The sequence below is a fragment of the Cydia fagiglandana genome, chromosome 7 (assembly GCF_963556715.1).
Source record: "Cydia fagiglandana chromosome 7, ilCydFagi1.1, whole genome shotgun sequence".
NCBI lineage: Eukaryota > Metazoa > Arthropoda > Insecta > Lepidoptera > Tortricidae > Cydia > Cydia fagiglandana.
In genome coordinates, this window is record NC_085938.1 from 1501423 (window position 1) to 1517671 (window position 16249).

At 41.7% G+C, this 16249-nt stretch overlaps 2 protein-coding genes across 5 annotated transcripts in view; one reads left to right on the top strand and one right to left on the bottom strand.

The window, feature by feature from the left end:
- The first annotated feature begins 430 nt into the window (after positions 1 to 430).
- LOC134665687 (tubulin alpha chain-like) lies at positions 431 to 9321 on the top strand. Of its 4 annotated transcripts, XM_063522637.1 has the most exons (11): positions 431 to 595; positions 1795 to 2023; positions 3844 to 4016; positions 4483 to 4611; positions 5024 to 5194; positions 5856 to 5996; positions 7340 to 7477; positions 7921 to 7998; positions 8341 to 8442; positions 8557 to 8618; positions 9105 to 9321. In XM_063522637.1, the coding sequence occupies exons 1-11, from the start codon at positions 593 to 595 to the stop codon at positions 9229 to 9231; spliced, it is 1353 nt and encodes a 450-aa protein (XP_063378707.1). In that variant the 5' UTR covers positions 431 to 592; the 3' UTR covers positions 9232 to 9321. The 4 variants fall into 4 exon arrangements, with proteins under 4 accessions (XP_063378707.1, XP_063378705.1, XP_063378708.1 ...); XM_063522635.1 differs by lacking the exon at positions 8557 to 8618 and having other exon boundaries at positions 8341 to 8504; XM_063522638.1 differs by lacking the exon at positions 8557 to 8618 and having other exon boundaries at positions 432 to 595; positions 1798 to 2023; positions 8341 to 8504.
- Positions 9322 to 13107: 3786 nt separating this feature from the next.
- The window catches only part of LOC134665741 (uncharacterized protein ZK1073.1), a 68606-nt gene continuing 65464 nt past the window's right edge, over positions 13108 to 16249 (bottom strand). The window contains exon 9 of the mRNA XM_063522714.1: positions 13108 to 15332. Coding sequence (XP_063378784.1) covers positions 15144 to 15332 — 189 coding nt within the window. The 3' untranslated portion in view covers positions 13108 to 15143. The remainder of the gene's footprint in view (positions 15333 to 16249) is intronic.

A 16249-nucleotide genomic window follows, 5' to 3' on the forward strand; every position in this document is an offset into this window, starting at 1 on the left:
GTTGGACCCCTGGTCGTCGCCCCTGCCACTTGTACCACTTGCCACCCCTTTAAACTTTAGAAATAGTTTGACAATCGAAATGTATTAAGGTACCTATTATTTTTGTAAATAGATTTTTTTATGAAGATTTAGTCAGAAATAAAAGTTGCACTTAAGTATATTTAATGTTTGTTTACATAGTCTTATATTTACTAGGTACTTAGAGCGTAATTATTAAAAAAACAAACCATGTCAGTAAGACGGTTTTTGAATAAATACAAAGTAATACATGGCGGGTTCATCATTCACGTCATTTATTATTATATATTTAACCATCCTTTGTACACACTCGTGTAACATACAACCTATACCTATAGGTAACAAATGTTTCGAACCTCTTTTCGAACAAACTGGCAACTTACAAATTTGTACGTTTGATGAATTCAAACCAGGAATAAAAAACAGTGAATCCGAGCAGCCCATCAGGCGGGACAGATCCGCATTTTTTTTTCAAAATTTCAGTCCGTTTCAAAATTTTTGTAGGATATTTGTTTATTTCTACATTTTTTTACAGTGTTTTACACCGGATCTAACAAAATTTTAAGTAACAATCATGGTAAGTATTTTATGTGTATTTTTCTCTTAGTTCGTAAAGTCTCCCACTTATTTCCATGCGCTGTACTTACCTACGTATTTCGCAGTTTGTAATACCTATACCGTAATTTATATTAGGTATTACAGTGAAACCTGGATAAGTGGGATCTCAAGGGACGAGCAAATTTGTCTCACTTAAAGAGGTTTTCCACTTACACAGGCTCCCAGTTAGCCAGGTACAAATAAATTTCTGTCTCATTTACAGAGGGTTCCATTAATAGAGGTGAGAATAGAGTATATTTCAGTTATAGAGGTGGTTAATAAGGTATGTATTTAGTAATTATCTTTAAAAATAAATAAGGTAAAATAATCCTTGTCCCTAAATATTTTTTAACTCTGTTTAAATCTCACTTATCCAGGTCCCACTTAACCAGGTTTCACTGTATTTTTATTGCGGCGTGTCAAGACATCGTATTTCTATATTTCGAAGTAGTAAAGCTGTGGTAGGTAACAGTGAGCTCGGATTTTAATTACAGTGAGTAGGTTCCAAATGACGTTCGAAAGAAAAAGCAATGGTTTGAATGAGTTTGGAAGACCATAATAGCCAATAGGTGACATTGTTTGTATGTATCTCTGCTGATATAACTTGCCCTTGCATACTAAACTTATTACTCTAGCGATTCACATATCTTTTTCACAAAAAATAGCGACAAAACTCTTTCTGATATTTGACTGACGTTTTAATGTGACATTAGGTACCTATTCGAAAATAGGTAGTGTCAAGTTTGATTATGATGATATTTGATAGCTGAACCTACAAAACTGCCAACTAATTCTCACATATCTTCGTAGAACTAGAAATGTGTATATATTCTCAGTTTTTTTCAACACGAAGCTTACCTATTAACGCATTCACTGCCAGGGTATCGTCTTGGGTCGTCCCATTCGTTTTTCGTTAAGTTCGATTAGTCCTATTCTGCTTTCGTCACTTATTATACATTGAAAGCCACCGACGATTGTGACGAATATAGAATGAGTGACGTAAGCAGAATAGGACTAATTTAAGAACTTGACGAAAAACGAATGTGACGACCCAAGACGATACCACTGCCAGGGGGCGTGGCCTAAGAACAAACTTGTATGACGGTGAAGGCACATGTTCGTTGGGGGCAGTGAATGTGTTAAAGCGAGTAAAATACGTGTAACCTTTTTGCACGCGAGCAGCGGGAGTGCATATCGATCCACGTCGGGCAAGCCGGAGTGCAGATGGGCGTGGCCTGCTGGCAGCTGTACTGCCTCGAGCACGGCATCAGGCCGGATGGAACACTGCCCGTTTATGAAGCTGACCCGAGATCCTCGGACTCGTGTTTCAACACGTTCTTCTCTGAGGCGGATAGAGGGAAGATGGTGCCACGGGTTGTGATGGTGGATCTTGAGCCTACTGTCATTGGTAAGTTGAGTATTTTAGAAGCATTTCAGTAGGTCCATGTCGGGCAAGCCGGAGTGCAGATGGGCGTGGCTTGCTGGCAGCTGTTCTGACTCGAGCACGGCATCAGGCCTGATGGGACGTTGCCTGCTTGTGATGCTGACCCGAGGTGTTCGAACTCTTGTTTTGACACGTTCGTCTCTGAGGCGGATAGAGGGAAGATGGTGCCACGGGTTGTGATGGTGGATCTTGAGCCTACTGTTATTGGTAAGTCAAGTATTTTAGAAGCATTTCAGTTGGTTCATGTCGAGCAAGCCGGAATACAGATGAGCGTGGCCTGCTGACAGCTGTTCTGTCTTGAGTACGGCATCAGGCCTGATGGGACGTTGCCTGCTTGTGATGTTGACCCGAGGTGTTCGGACTCTTGCTTTGACACGTTCTACTCTGAGGCGGATAGAGGGAAGATGGTGCCACGGGTTGTGATGGTGGATCTTGAGCCTACTGTCATTGGTAAGTTGAGTATTTTAGAAGCATTTCAGTAGGTCCATGTCGGGCAAGCCGGAGTGCAGATGGGCGTGGCTTGCTGGCAGCTGTTCTGACTCGAGCACGGCATCAGGCCTGATGGGACGTGTTCGGACTCTTGTTTTGACACGTTCTTCTCTGAGGCGGATAGAGGGAAGATGGTGCCACGGGTTGTGATGGTGGATCTTGAGCCTACTGTTATTGGTAAGTCAAGTATTTTAGAAGCATTCCAGTTGGTTCATGTCGAGCAAGCCGGAATGCAGATGAGCGTGGCCTGCTGACAGCTGTTCTGTCTTGAGTACGGCATCAGGCCTGATGGGACGTTGCCTGCTTGTGATGTTGACCCGAGGTGTTCGGACTCTTGCTTTGACACGTTCTACTCTGAGGCGGATAGAGGGAAGATGGTGCCACGGGTTGTGATGGTGGATCTTGAGCCTACTGTCATTGGTAAGTTGAGTATTTTAGAAGCATTTCAGTAGGTCCATGTCGGGCAAGCCGGAGTGCAGATGGGCGTGGCTTGCTGGCAGCTGTTCTGACTCGAGCACGGCATCAGGCCTGATGGGACGTGTTCGGGCTCTTGTTTTGACACGTTCTTCTCTGAGGCGGATAGAGGGAAGATGGTGCCACGGGTTGTGATGGTGGATCTTGAGCCTACTGTTATTGGTAAGTCAAGTATTTTAGAAGCATTTCAGTTGGTCTATGTCCGGCAAGCCAGAGTGCAGATGAGCGTCGCCTGCTGGCAGCTGTTCTGACTCGAGCACGGCATCAGGCCTGATGGGACACTGCCTGTTTGTGAAGCTGACCCGAGGTCTTCGGACTCGTTTAAGATGTTCTTCTCGTAGGCGAATAGAGAGATGGTGCCTAGAGTGATGTTGGTGGACCTTGTCTACATTTATTGGTAAGTCAGCTAAAAACTGTTTTAGAAGCCATTTAGGATCCACAATAGTTGGTTTCTTGCCCTATTCAATTTGTGAAAAGTTTATGCTCATTATATGATAAATGTCATATTCAATGGAAAACATTACCAAGGCCTCCAGTACCCAGGACTGGAATCGAACCAGGCGTCCTCCGTTTACGTGACAGATGCCTTTAAGTTAAAAATACTTTAATAGAAAATTCCTGTTAAATGTTTCATACTTATTTTTTAATTACACGTCGTACCTCCTACAAGGAACAACTTGTTGATTGCAACTCTTTTTTTGTCAGAGGTGGCGATAATCCTCATTGAATACTGCCGGCCCGGTATCCAGCAGTATGCCCGACTCGGCTGCCTTGGAAATTTTCTCCCAACATCACCTTGAAAATGTTTGCTCGTGTTTCAGATGAGATCCGCACCGGGGACTACCGACAGCTCTACCATCCTGAACAGCTGATAACGGGCAAGGAAGACGCGGCCAACAATTACGCTCGAGGACACTACTCCACGGGTCGCGAAATCCTGTTGCCTGTCATGGAGAGGATACGGAAGTTAGCTGACCAGTGCACCGGTCTACAGGTAAAACAATACCTCCCTCTCTCTATCTCTCTCTCTCCCTCTCTCTTTCTCTTTGTCTTTCTCTCTCTGAAGACGGACAAAGAGGACGTTGCCTACATTTACGCCCGCGTGCACTACTCTACGGGTAGCGAAATTTTGAGGCCTGTCATGGACAGATTTAGAAAACTGGGTGATTAGTCTACAGATAAAACTATTCTTATATCTTTCTCTCTATCTGCGTTTGGACACGCGTCACACGCGACATGCACACATCCACAACTGGAGGACTGAGCGCGAATGGCTCAAAGCCAATAACTGAGTATGCGTGGGTACGGTGGATCTTACTTTCTGTGAAGTATTTATTGCAAGTATTCCAGGCCTTGTACTGCCAACTGCCAAGGCAATTTCTCAACTCAACAGACCCAAACTAAGAAAAAACCTATTGAACTTTCTAACGGCTACAAATCTCGAAACATCTTGTTGACAGGGTTTCTTCGTATTCCACTCGTTTGGTGGCGGCACCGGCTCTGGCTTTACGTCGCTGCTGATGGAGAACCTCTCGGACGAGTTCGGCAAGAAGAGCAAGCTGGAGTTCGCCATATACCCCGCACCGCAGGTGAGGAACAGCAACACTCTTAACTGTACATCGATGGACCTTATACATAAGGTCCACCGATGGACACTTAAGTGTGGGCGATGGTAGTCGTTTGACAGGGTTTCTTAATGTTCCAGCGCAGGTTAGGGTCCACCGTGTCCACACAGAGCGACCATACGCGCAAGGCAATTTCCTCGCGCACAAAACGGCCAGATACGAGTGATACAGGATAAAAATGGAATCCTGTAACCACAGAGCCAATAAAAGTGGAAAAGTGCCGATTACCAATGAAGACAAAGCAATATAACTGTAAAATTGTATTCTATTCAAGTCCCGGTTATGAAAATAATTTTATTTTATAAAAAGTGAAAAACCAACCTTAAATGTTGTGCTAAACTATACACAAGTATACGCAAGATAAATTTTCTTCTAGGTTTCAACGGCGGTTGTAGAGCCATACAACGCCGTGCTGACCACTCACGCCACGATCTCGCACTCTGACTGTGCCTTCATGGTTGACAACGAGGCCATCTACGAGATCTGCCGTCGGCGACTGTCTATCGAGCGACCCTCTTATGCCAACCTCAACAGACTTATCTCACAGGTATAACTTGAAGTTGGGGTTGCTGTAGAGCAGCAAATCCAATTTCATTTGGCTTGTACGCCCAAACTACAGAGTTAAATTGTTTTTCAAGTAATCATTACTTCAGTATACCGTTTGTATGCTAAACCCTCATATAATAAAAAATGCCAAATTCCAATGTGGGGTTGCTAGAGAGCATAATGTAATATTGGAGCCTCAGGACGCCCTTAGCGAACTCGGCGCCGTCGGCTGGACGGAAACGGCTTTGGACAGAGTAGCATGGCGATCTTTGGTGTCGGAGGCCAAGATCCACTTCGAGTTCTTGCGCAATAGAAGTAAGTAAGGACGACCATCTCGCACACACTCGCCGCAAGCGGTACGACTGGTGAAACTCACAAGTTGATATCTCGGTCAATAATACAGACCATATACACATACAGACACAGCATGCGATGACTCCTCGAAAATTTCCTACTGTTCCCGAATGCGGGCCCTATAGCATGCGTTACGTAAATCTCTCGATGACCACATGCTGGTTAGTGATATTACTTGAATTGTGACGTCCTAAAGAAAATCCGGCAAAACAGGAATCCGAAGAAACAAGAATCTGGCGAATCGGGAACTAATCCACATGCAATCGCCCAATAAATTTGAGTCTTAAGTGTAATTTCCCCGTGGTCAGGTGGTATCATCGATCACGGCGTCGCTCCGATTCGACGGCGCGCTCAACGTGGACCTGACCGAGTTCCAGACCAACCTCGTGCCCTACCCGCGCATTCACTTCCCTCTCGCCGCGTACGCTCCCGTCGTTTCCGCTGACAAGGTAATTATTGGAACTTAAATCCTTTTGCGAAGTACCTATACACAACAAGCTTCTGAGTAGAATTATAAGTGTGTACTTATCTATGTCGGCGGCCGATCGTAAGATCAGGCATATCGTGAAATTCCTAGGCATATCGTGAAACGTGAAAATTTTTGACCCGTTCTCTGAGTCGATGGAGCGCCGCTACGCGGGACTCCTATTTCTGGGCAGTTTGCCCTTCGGGCATCTGAAGCAACCTAACGATAGGTTCGTTTCCTACCTATATATTGGTTTAATGTGACTATAGTCAAAAGATTACACAGATTACACAGGAACATTACGATCTGCCTGATCATACGTTCGGCCGCCGACATCTATACCACTGACATTCGGCAGGTGAGAACCAAAACTCACTAATCACCACGACAGGTTCATAGCTATAGTCATTATCTTCCGCGCGTTGTCCCGGCATTTAGCCACAGCCTGGGGTCCGCTTGACAATTGATCCCGAGAATTGGCGTAGGCACTAGTTTTTACGAAAGCGACTGTCATCTGACCTGCCAGCCCAGAGGTCTAGGCCTTGTTGGGATTAGTCCGGTTTCCTCACGAAGTTTTCCTTCAACCAAAAGCGACTGGTAAATACCAAATGATATTTCGTACGTCAGTTCCGAAAAACTCATTGGTTACCTCTGAGTTAGGTCGGGGGTCAAACCCCGGCTCGTGGGTTCGAACCCCCGACCTCCGGATTGTAAGTCGCACGCTCTTACCGCTAGGGCACCAGCGCTTCTGCAGCGCTGACAAGTTAATCATTAGAACTTAAATCCTTTAGCGAAGTATAGTCAACTAGTTTCTGCCCGCAAATCCGTCTGCGTAGAATTAGTAGGTTCCCTATCCCACTGCCATTCGTCAGGGTGATAACCAAAACTCACTAATTACCATCAAAAGTTCATAGCCATAGTGAACTATAGTATTACCATACCATAAGGTTGATTTTTAGGGTTCCGTACCCAAAGGGTAAAACGGGACACTATTACTAAGACTCCGCTGTCCACCCGTCCGTCTGTCACCAGGCTGTATCTCACGAACCGTGATAGCTAGACCGTTGAAATTTTTACAGATGATGTATTTCTGTTACCGCTATAACAACAAATACTAAAAAGTACGGAACTCTCGGTGGGCGAGTCCGACTCGCACTTTTCCGGTTTTTATTTAATTTGATTTATATTGTGTCCTTTCCCGGGATCTTCGTATCAAACTTCATCCAAATTTTATTGGCTTCAGTAAAATTAGTTTGCGTGAAATTTTAGGAGATAGACAATGTTTGTAATATTGTATGTATATTTATTGAATGTCTTCTCATGCAGGCTTACCACGAGGGCATGTCCGTGTCCGAGATCACAGCAGAGCTGTTCGAGCCACAGAACCAGATGGTGAAGTGCGACCCTCAGAACGGAAAGTACATGGCATGCTGCCTACTGTACCGAGGCGACGTGGTGCCTAAGGTTGGTTTCCATTCCACTATCGATGTAAAGCCAAACAAACCTGTTGCGTAGAGAAATATAGGAAGAATAGAGTGCTCGCGCCATACATTAGTTTTGATACACATTATCGAATCTTCATGGAGTCTTTCAAAGTCATCATCATCTTCCTCGCGTTGTCCCGGCATTTTGCCACGGCTCATGGGAGTCTGGGGTCAGCTTGGCAACTAATCCCAAGTATTGGCGTAGGCACTAGTTTTTACGAAATCGACTGCCATCTGACCTTCCAACCCAGAGGATCAATTAGGCCTAGGCCTAATTGATCCTCTGGGTTCGACTCTTAAGTGACGAAAAAAAATATTTTTCATTAAAATGTGATAATATTCAAGGTATTTTTGTTATTGTTTGGTTGTTGTTTTCTGTCTTTATGTTTTGTTATACCTGCATTTTATTTTCCTTTTCTGTAGGACGTGAATGCGGCCATAGCCGCGATGAAAGGGCGGTCCGGCATCAGATTCGTGGACTGGTGTCCCACCGGATTCAAGGTAAGCGTAGTTTTAAATTTTTAACCCTTAGATGCATGAAGTATACGCTCTAGCCACGTGGTCCTACTGCCTTTGTCCCACCAATCGGACCACAAACTTTTCTGCTCCCCTAACCGCTTGGTCCGATTAATCGTACTACTAGGAATTGTAATTTCGCTTCGTCCTACCGACTGATACTCAATAGTCTCAATACTCATACTAAAACCGTGTGTATCAAGTAGCGGTACTGATAATTCCGTTACTCGATGCTAGATGTTGACTGTGAAAAGAATAGTAGTTTTGGCACCAAAACTGATGTATGGAGTGAGCACTCTATTCTTACTATATTTTTCTATGCTTCAGGTGGGCATCAACTACCAACCACCAACAGTCGTAGCTGGCGGTGACCTCGCTCAAGTAAAGCGGGCAGCCTCGATGCTGAGCAACACCACCGCCATCGCCGAGGCGTGGGGCAAGCTCGACCACAAGTTCGATCTCATGTTCTGTAAGCGGGCATTCGTGCACTGGTGAGTAACTACTGACCAGCTAAAGCCATCGAGCGACACAAACATCGCCGAGGCGTGGGGCAAGCTCGACCACAAATTTGATCTCATGTTCTGCAAGCGGGCGTTTGTACACTGGTGAGTACTGACCAGGTGGAGCCACCGAGCGACACAAACATCGCCGAGGCGTGGGGCAAGCTTGACCAATAACTTGATCTCATATTCTGCAAGCGGGCGTTTGTGCACTGGTGAGTACTGACCAGTGGAACCACCGAGCGACACAAACATCGCTGAGGCGTGGGGCAAGCTCGATCACAAGTTCGATCTGATGTTCTGCAAGCGGGCTTTCGTGCACAGGTGAATACTGACCAGCTGGAGCCACCGAGCGACACAAACATCGCCGAGGCCTGGGGCAAGCACGACCACAAGTTCAATCTTATGTTCTGCCAGCGGGCGTTCGTGCACAGAGTAACTGATGAACAGGTGAAGCCACTGAGGAACAAAATTCGCCGAGGCCTAGCTGGGACAAGGTCGACCATCCTTTTCATCTTTAGTAGGTACGCTGAACTATTTTTTATCAGAAAGTTGCTTCTATCATATTTCAACATCATCCTCTTCCCCCAGGTACGTAGGCGAAGGCATGGAAGAAGGAGAGTTCTCCGAAGCCCGCGAGGACCTGGCGACGTTAGAGCGAGACTACGACGAGGTAGCCATCGAAACCTCCGACCTCCCGGGCGAAGACGAACTATGACCGACGATCTTACATCCTAAGGTCGCTTTTCAGACAAATTTTGTGATCTTAAAGTCCGTTCAGATCTGGAGAATGTACTTCTGGTCTAGCGCGCCACGAAAGAAGTGTGTTCTGAAGTGCGATTACTCGTGCATTGAGCGAACGTGTTATTATATCTATTTTCTCTTTCTGCTACCTTGCTGCTAAAAGGGACAGGGAAATTTGGGTGTCCCTCAAGCAGTGTCCTGAAAACAGAAGAATTAATCCCTTAGGAAATGGCACGAGATAGGTGCATTCCAGATCTGGACGAACGTAGATATACGATCAAAAAACGTCTACTGACATCACAACACCACCGCGTTATACAGGGTCTGTGCCATCTTTCACCTATGCTGTTTGCACGCGGGTTTAGTGTCTGAAGTTATTTTGAGCTACCTTTGGAGACATATAACTTTAGAATGGTGACGTCACAGCGCCAAAGCGGACGCCCTAAAACCACGGCCATATTTTTTTTAACAATATTGATTATAGCAGAACTCTGAAATTGTTTAAAGGTCCGAAAATGTCCGCAGTAGGCGCGGAGCGACTAGCCCCTATTCCCTGCGTGTTAAGGTCCATTTTGGTACCATTTTGTAATAGAAGCGGCGTGTCAGAGTGAAGCTCCCTCGCTGTTTGCCTTTCTCCGTCGAGCAAACTTGCGATTGTCTTAGTTAAGTTTTTTTGGCGTTTTTCTTTAAATTTTTTAGCAAATGCTCGACGAAGAAGCCTTGTTTTTAAGTGTTTATTTTGAATCGTTGGTGGTTTTGTGGTGTGACTAATATTGTAAGTGTAATGTTGTAAGTGTAATTTGTCCGTTGATGTTTTTAAAATATTTAAAAAGTTTTGAGTGACCGTCTGATGTGCTTGTCTAATAAATTGTACAGTTTTATCAGTCAGTTTAATTTCGTATCCTTATATTTTAGGATCATCCACTTTGTGACTATATGCTCTCTGGCAACCCCACATTGCGTTGTCATTTTTTATTACCTGAGGATTTAGTACATAATGGCCTAATCGGTATTTAATTAGTACTTTCTTCAAAAGAAAAATTACCTCATTAGTTTTTACCTCATCAGAGTTGGGGTTGCTGTGTAGCATCTGCCTAGCAACCCCACCGAATTCCAGCATAGGTATTAAGAGCCAACAAGAGTGGTCTTTTCTCCATACAAACGTACTCCTCGTTTTCCTCCGTGGTTTTTGAAGCTAGAGCAATGATTTTTTTCAACACAGATTAACCCTTCTTTGCATGATTTTTTATTTATTTTTGAAATAAATCAGGATAATATTAGTTGACCTCTACATTACGGTAAAAATATAAAAAAAATATATAAGGTTAAAATTTACGAAATATGTGTATTTTTTTATATGATGGAAATTTCCATCATTATGCAAACTCTGACCTTAAGCGTAGTACATAGGTACTAAATAAATTAAACAGTTTTGATGTAATTATTTTTATTTATTTTATACAAGAGTTACAAAATATTTATTCTACGTGATATTTCAGGAAACAGTATTTTTTTTAAGACAACGATACTAATTGCACGAAACTGTAGTATAACCCTTGCATGAAGGGTATTTGCATTCGCCATACTTTACGAGTGAAGTTGTTGCATAATGATGGAAATTTCCATCACATACTTTCGAGTTACTTTATGTTCCAATTTCGAAAATGTATGCACACAAAGTAACAATATTAAATTACTTACCTGATACACATTAACTATTCCGCAAATATCAATATTTTCGCAGTACTATCGTTCAGAATACAGAATACAAGGTCAACAGTTTTCGTAAATGGCGCGAAACGGCGACCCCGCGAATAAAAAATTGAAATGTAAAAATTCTGTTTATTTATTTTATCACAACTACGTTCAATTTCACGTGACGAATGTAGAATGGGTGACGAAAGCAGAATCCCACCAAAAACATAAATGTAAAAAAGGAGAGCCAAGTTCAATACAAAAATTATGCTTGGCTGTGGGGCTCGCCGCAAAAAGAATGGAGATCTAAATGAGTGCCACTGCCAAGTTCTATGCAAAATCCAAATATGTATTTATAGGAACAAAATAACATTATAAACAAGTATTAAACTCTATTTCTTTGCTTTATTGGATACCTATAACAATTGCTGTTATTTAAAAAAATGTGAGATCTTAAAGTAGGTTAGATTTGACTTGGCCAGTTTTCATTATATCAATCATTTTATATATATTGTAATTCTGATAAAACCTGGCCAAGCCAAATCTAACCTACTTTAAGATCTCACATTTTTTTAAATAACAGCAATTGTTATGGGTTATCCAATAAAGCAAGGAAATAGAGTTTAATACTTGTTTATAATGTTATTTTGTTCCTATAAATACATATTTGGATTTTGCATAGAACTTGGCAGTGGCACTCATTTAGATCTCCATTCTTTTTGCGGCGAGCCCCACAGCCAAGCATAATTTTTGTATTGAACTTGGCTCTCCTTTTTTACATTTATGTTTTTGGTGGGATATCAATACTTTTTGTAAAGAAAACTAGGCAGGTATTGAGATTTAATGTTTTTTCTTGTGTTTCCGCTGTATGGTTTTTACTTCTGTTCTTTGTATAATTATGTGGTACCGCGCGCCGCCGACGACACACCGTTGGCCGGTTGTTTAGAGCGTATTAAAAGTTTTTTGTATGGGGACACCACTTATTTTTTGACTAAACTTTATTTTAATATAGCAAATATAATAATACATATATTGGGGTAGTTTCAAATATCTGCTTGTAACGGTTCCAACGCTACAATAAAAAAATATTTTTTTGTATGGGGACCCCCCCTATTTTTTTACTTTTTTTTATTTTTAGATTTTTTCCTACGCTTACACACAATAACCGAGCTGGATTCCAAATTTCATCCTTCTAGGTCATCTGGAAGTAGGTTAGGTTTAGGTACTTATATGTCAGTCCCAATAAAAAGTGGTTTTTTTGTATGGGGACCCCCCCTATTTTTTAACTTTATTTTATTTTTAGATTTTTTCCTACGGTTACACACAATAACCAAGCTGGATTCCAAATTTCATCCTTCTAGGTCATCTGGAAGTAGGTTAGGTTTAGGTACTATAAGTCATAAGTCAGTCTTAAAATTTACGACTTTTTGACCTTCATACCTTTATAACCGTTTGAGCTAGCTTCATGAAATTTGGGCCTTCTTATGGATATAATTAAACACACGTAGTTTTATGTGTTTACGTCAAAGATGTTTTGAGTTATAGAAGGGCCAAAAGTGGCACCAAGTGGTTCGTGTAATATTACACTCGGCGCTGGCTAGCCAGTTCCTTTGCTTGAACTTGGCTTGACACGCTGCCGCGTGTCTAGATAGGACTAATTTAGGAACTTGACGAAAAACGAATGGGACGACCTAATAAGATACCGCCCAAAACACGCAGATTACGCTAACTCGTGGCACCAACACACAAAATAACCATATTTATGTTGTCAGTAGAAAGTTACTAAATCGTGAGCATAGTAAATAGTAGATTGTGTTACGAGGAAACAAAATGATACGGCGAGGGCGTACATTGAACCTGAGCGTAGTGAGGGATTCAAGTGTTAACGCCCAAGGTGGAAATAATCTTGCTACCATGTGACGTATGCTTTTCACCTATGAGGAGATTAATATGTTTCAAAATATTATTTAACCTAAGGAATAGTATGCAAAAAGGGTAAAAAATCGTGCCCTAGAACAGAAAAGTGCCACTTTGATCCCTCGTAGCGGGGAAGCAAAAGATGTTTTCCGAATAGGTCATTCGAAATAAATATTATCTGCAATACCTATACTTTATGTATGTAGGTATCGTAAAGGTACAAAAGTAACACCAAAAATTCAAATAACGTAGGTATATTTTTTTCATAAAATACTCATTTACATTTACTAATTATTAAAATACCTACACAATACATTGAAATTGCACAAAAAATATTCCTAAAAATAATTTATTAGGTAACTTTATAACAAAGTTGTTATATTTCGATTCTCCTTAACATAAATAAATAAAACAATAGAGCTCTGGTACATTTTATGAAATGGCTAGATCCTTTGCTAGATCTAAGGGCTAATAGATGCATTTAATCCATCTCGATTTGGTTTAATCATTATTAAATTTGTGACTATTTTGTGAGACATAAATAAGACTATTTTGTGAAACAAAAAGGCCTTCAAGACAAGCGTACTCCCTTTATCTCCGGCAACGCACTTGCAACGCCTCTGGTGTTGCATATGTCCATGGGCGACTGTAATTGCTTACCATATGCGATTCGTCTGCTCGTTTGCCTCCCGAGTTTGCCTCCTTCATTATAAAAAAGGAGAGTTATGTCACGCTAAGTGCCACGTTAGTATGGCGCTCCCATACATTGTGACTGGATGACTATGTTAACCAGGCAACATGTCTTTACTAGTGATTTTGTGACTGAATACAACATTTGTAAATATATATCTACACTATTTCATGATTTGTACAATTTTACCTTGTATAGAGAGCATGTTCAACATTGTTTCATTTTTTTAACTGTTACAAAGAAAAAAAAGCATCTCTTTCCTCTTATTTTGATATAACACTGACATTATATTATATTAACATACAACTATATTAAATAAATATTTAATTAAATTGATAATTACTAAACTATATTTATCTTTGGCTACCAACAATTTTATATATTTAAAATATTCAAATTGTGGACCGTTTAAAATAACATGTTGACGATATGTCTCGCATAACATCGTAATCATAACAAGTAAGGAGTAAAAATAACATCAATCGTTCCAAATATTACTATAAAACAATTCATTCAGATTCTAATTCCATACAAATAACAAAATAATTCCACTTTAGGTATTATTTTTTACAAATTTGAAGCGCCTGCTAAAAAACGTTTTACATGTGACGCAACACATTGCTAATAAAAAAGTACAGGCGTTTACTATAAGGCCGATTTTGTACTGAGATGTACTCGTATGTGATTATCACCTCTCATTCTGGCTACAATAATGCAACTATTGCGGGTGCCACCGCATTTCTTGACACCGAATACTGGAGAAAAATACGCTGCAAAAATGTTCTCCTCACTTTTTGCGTGACCTTATCCCCGTGACTGTATTGGCGTCACATCATGAAATGCAATGGCACCATAAACCTGAGTTTGTAACATGTGTGTCGCGACCCCCAAGCACTCAAGTGAATAGCGTTGATAACACTTTTTACTTCATTGAAGTGACGGCGAAAAAGTTAAAAGAAAAATAACATTATGGCAACGAGGTTTGAATAACACGTTCACGAATTTTCAGCGAAATAAAGACGATATCGCTGGCAAGTTTCAAGCAACACCGGGAAGCGGAGACGCCATGTCTAAAATTTTCGGTACAAAATAGTCTGCCGTTTTTTGCGGGGGAGGGGCACATCAAATGTATAGGTACGTCATGTCAGATAAACGTCAGTCCATACATATGGTTGACATGTGGTTGACCATTGGCCACCTATTTTCGACAGAGGGGAACGCCTGTTAATGGCGGCTCCATTGTTAATTAGGTATTCCGAGCCGGGAAGGCCGGTATTCGCACTATTTCCCCTCTGCCGAAGCACATGCCCAACTGGGCATGCACACAACTAGCGCGGTGAGTGTTGTGACTCATCCATACTCAAAAAGAGTTGTAAATATTTGATTTGCGTCATTTCTATGTATTAATGTCGTCATTACAGATTGGACTTTGTACCTATGTAGTGAGAGAGAAGTGCGACGTGTGCACGTTTTCCCCAAAAAAATGGTAGAACTATTAGTACGGTAAGATATCGCTTGGGCATTCCGACGTGTCGGAAGCCGGTGTTGCTCGAAACTGGTAAGATTTGACACTATCACAAGCCTTACAACTTCCTTGGTGGCGGAGACTCGGACACGCTCGGCGTGAGCGACAGCCGCCGAATGTTGGGCTTGTCGTATTCCTCCATGGACATAGCGCGGGACATGCGCCGTTCGACCCCTGGTGGGGGGAGGGAGGTCAGCAGACCCTGGCCTTGGCAGAAGAGGAGGAGGGATTGCGCCACTTTTGCTGGCTGGAAAGAAAAAAAAGTGGTTAACTAACATACCATAACATGGAGTCGGACGAAGCTAACTCCTGACAGTCCTGAAGTGTCGACGTGTAGCCTTCCTGTCACACTGACGTACGAATTTCCAAGTGCGACAGGGACGCGAAACGTCGAACGTGGTTTGCGGTAGGCCCTCTGACTACTGTCTCTGGTATTTGCAATGATAGTGTGGCCATGTCATCATTAATTCAGTTCTGTTCAATTCGGTGCAAAGTTAGCTTAGACTGACTCTATCACACAATTTACTGGCGTTTGAAATCGTACTTAATATTTTTAACTAACCGCGTTTCATACTATTTTCTATCGCACTTATATGACAAATATTTCAGTTTATATAAAATATGGTACAGTCAACACACATCATTTATACAAAAAATATGTCCCATTAGCTCTTATGTCAGCGAATGAACCATGAGACTTTATTGTTGAGAAGTTGCACCCATTTTTTTTACACTTGACTGTACCTACATTACATTACATTACATTAATGTTCAAATCCAAACCTTCATTTTGGCCATGCTTTAGTCTAATTTCGACCGCCTTCATTTTATTTTGAATTTGAGATGAGTATTTAATTTAATTAAAACAAAAACTAAGTAAGTTTAAAAATAAGTATGTCATGTGTTGTTGTATTAGCAACATGCAACTTCTTATAAACGAACAGCATTTTAGAACCGGAGTCAGCTGCTTCCGATGCATTATACAACGGATTATGCAATTATCGCGCAGATTTTAGGTCAATCTTAAATGTAATCGCGGTCAAGACAGACAGCAATTCACTTGGCTTTGATACTATAATGTTGCTGTATTGTACAGTTGCTACCAGATATACCGGAGCGTCCGAGGTGCTCAAAAATATGTATACACTAGGTACTTTATTGCTC

Excerpts from the sequence above, each read along its gene's own strand:
- LOC134665687 (XM_063522635.1), top strand. Across the intron at positions 4,612-5,023 it reads CCATATACCCCGCACCGCAG|GTTTCAACGGCGGTTGTAGA; the intron begins GTGAGGAACAGC and ends ATTTTCTTCTAG. Across the intron at positions 5,997-7,339 it reads CCGTCGTTTCCGCTGACAAG|GCTTACCACGAGGGCATGTC; the intron begins GTAATTATTGGA and ends CTTCTCATGCAG.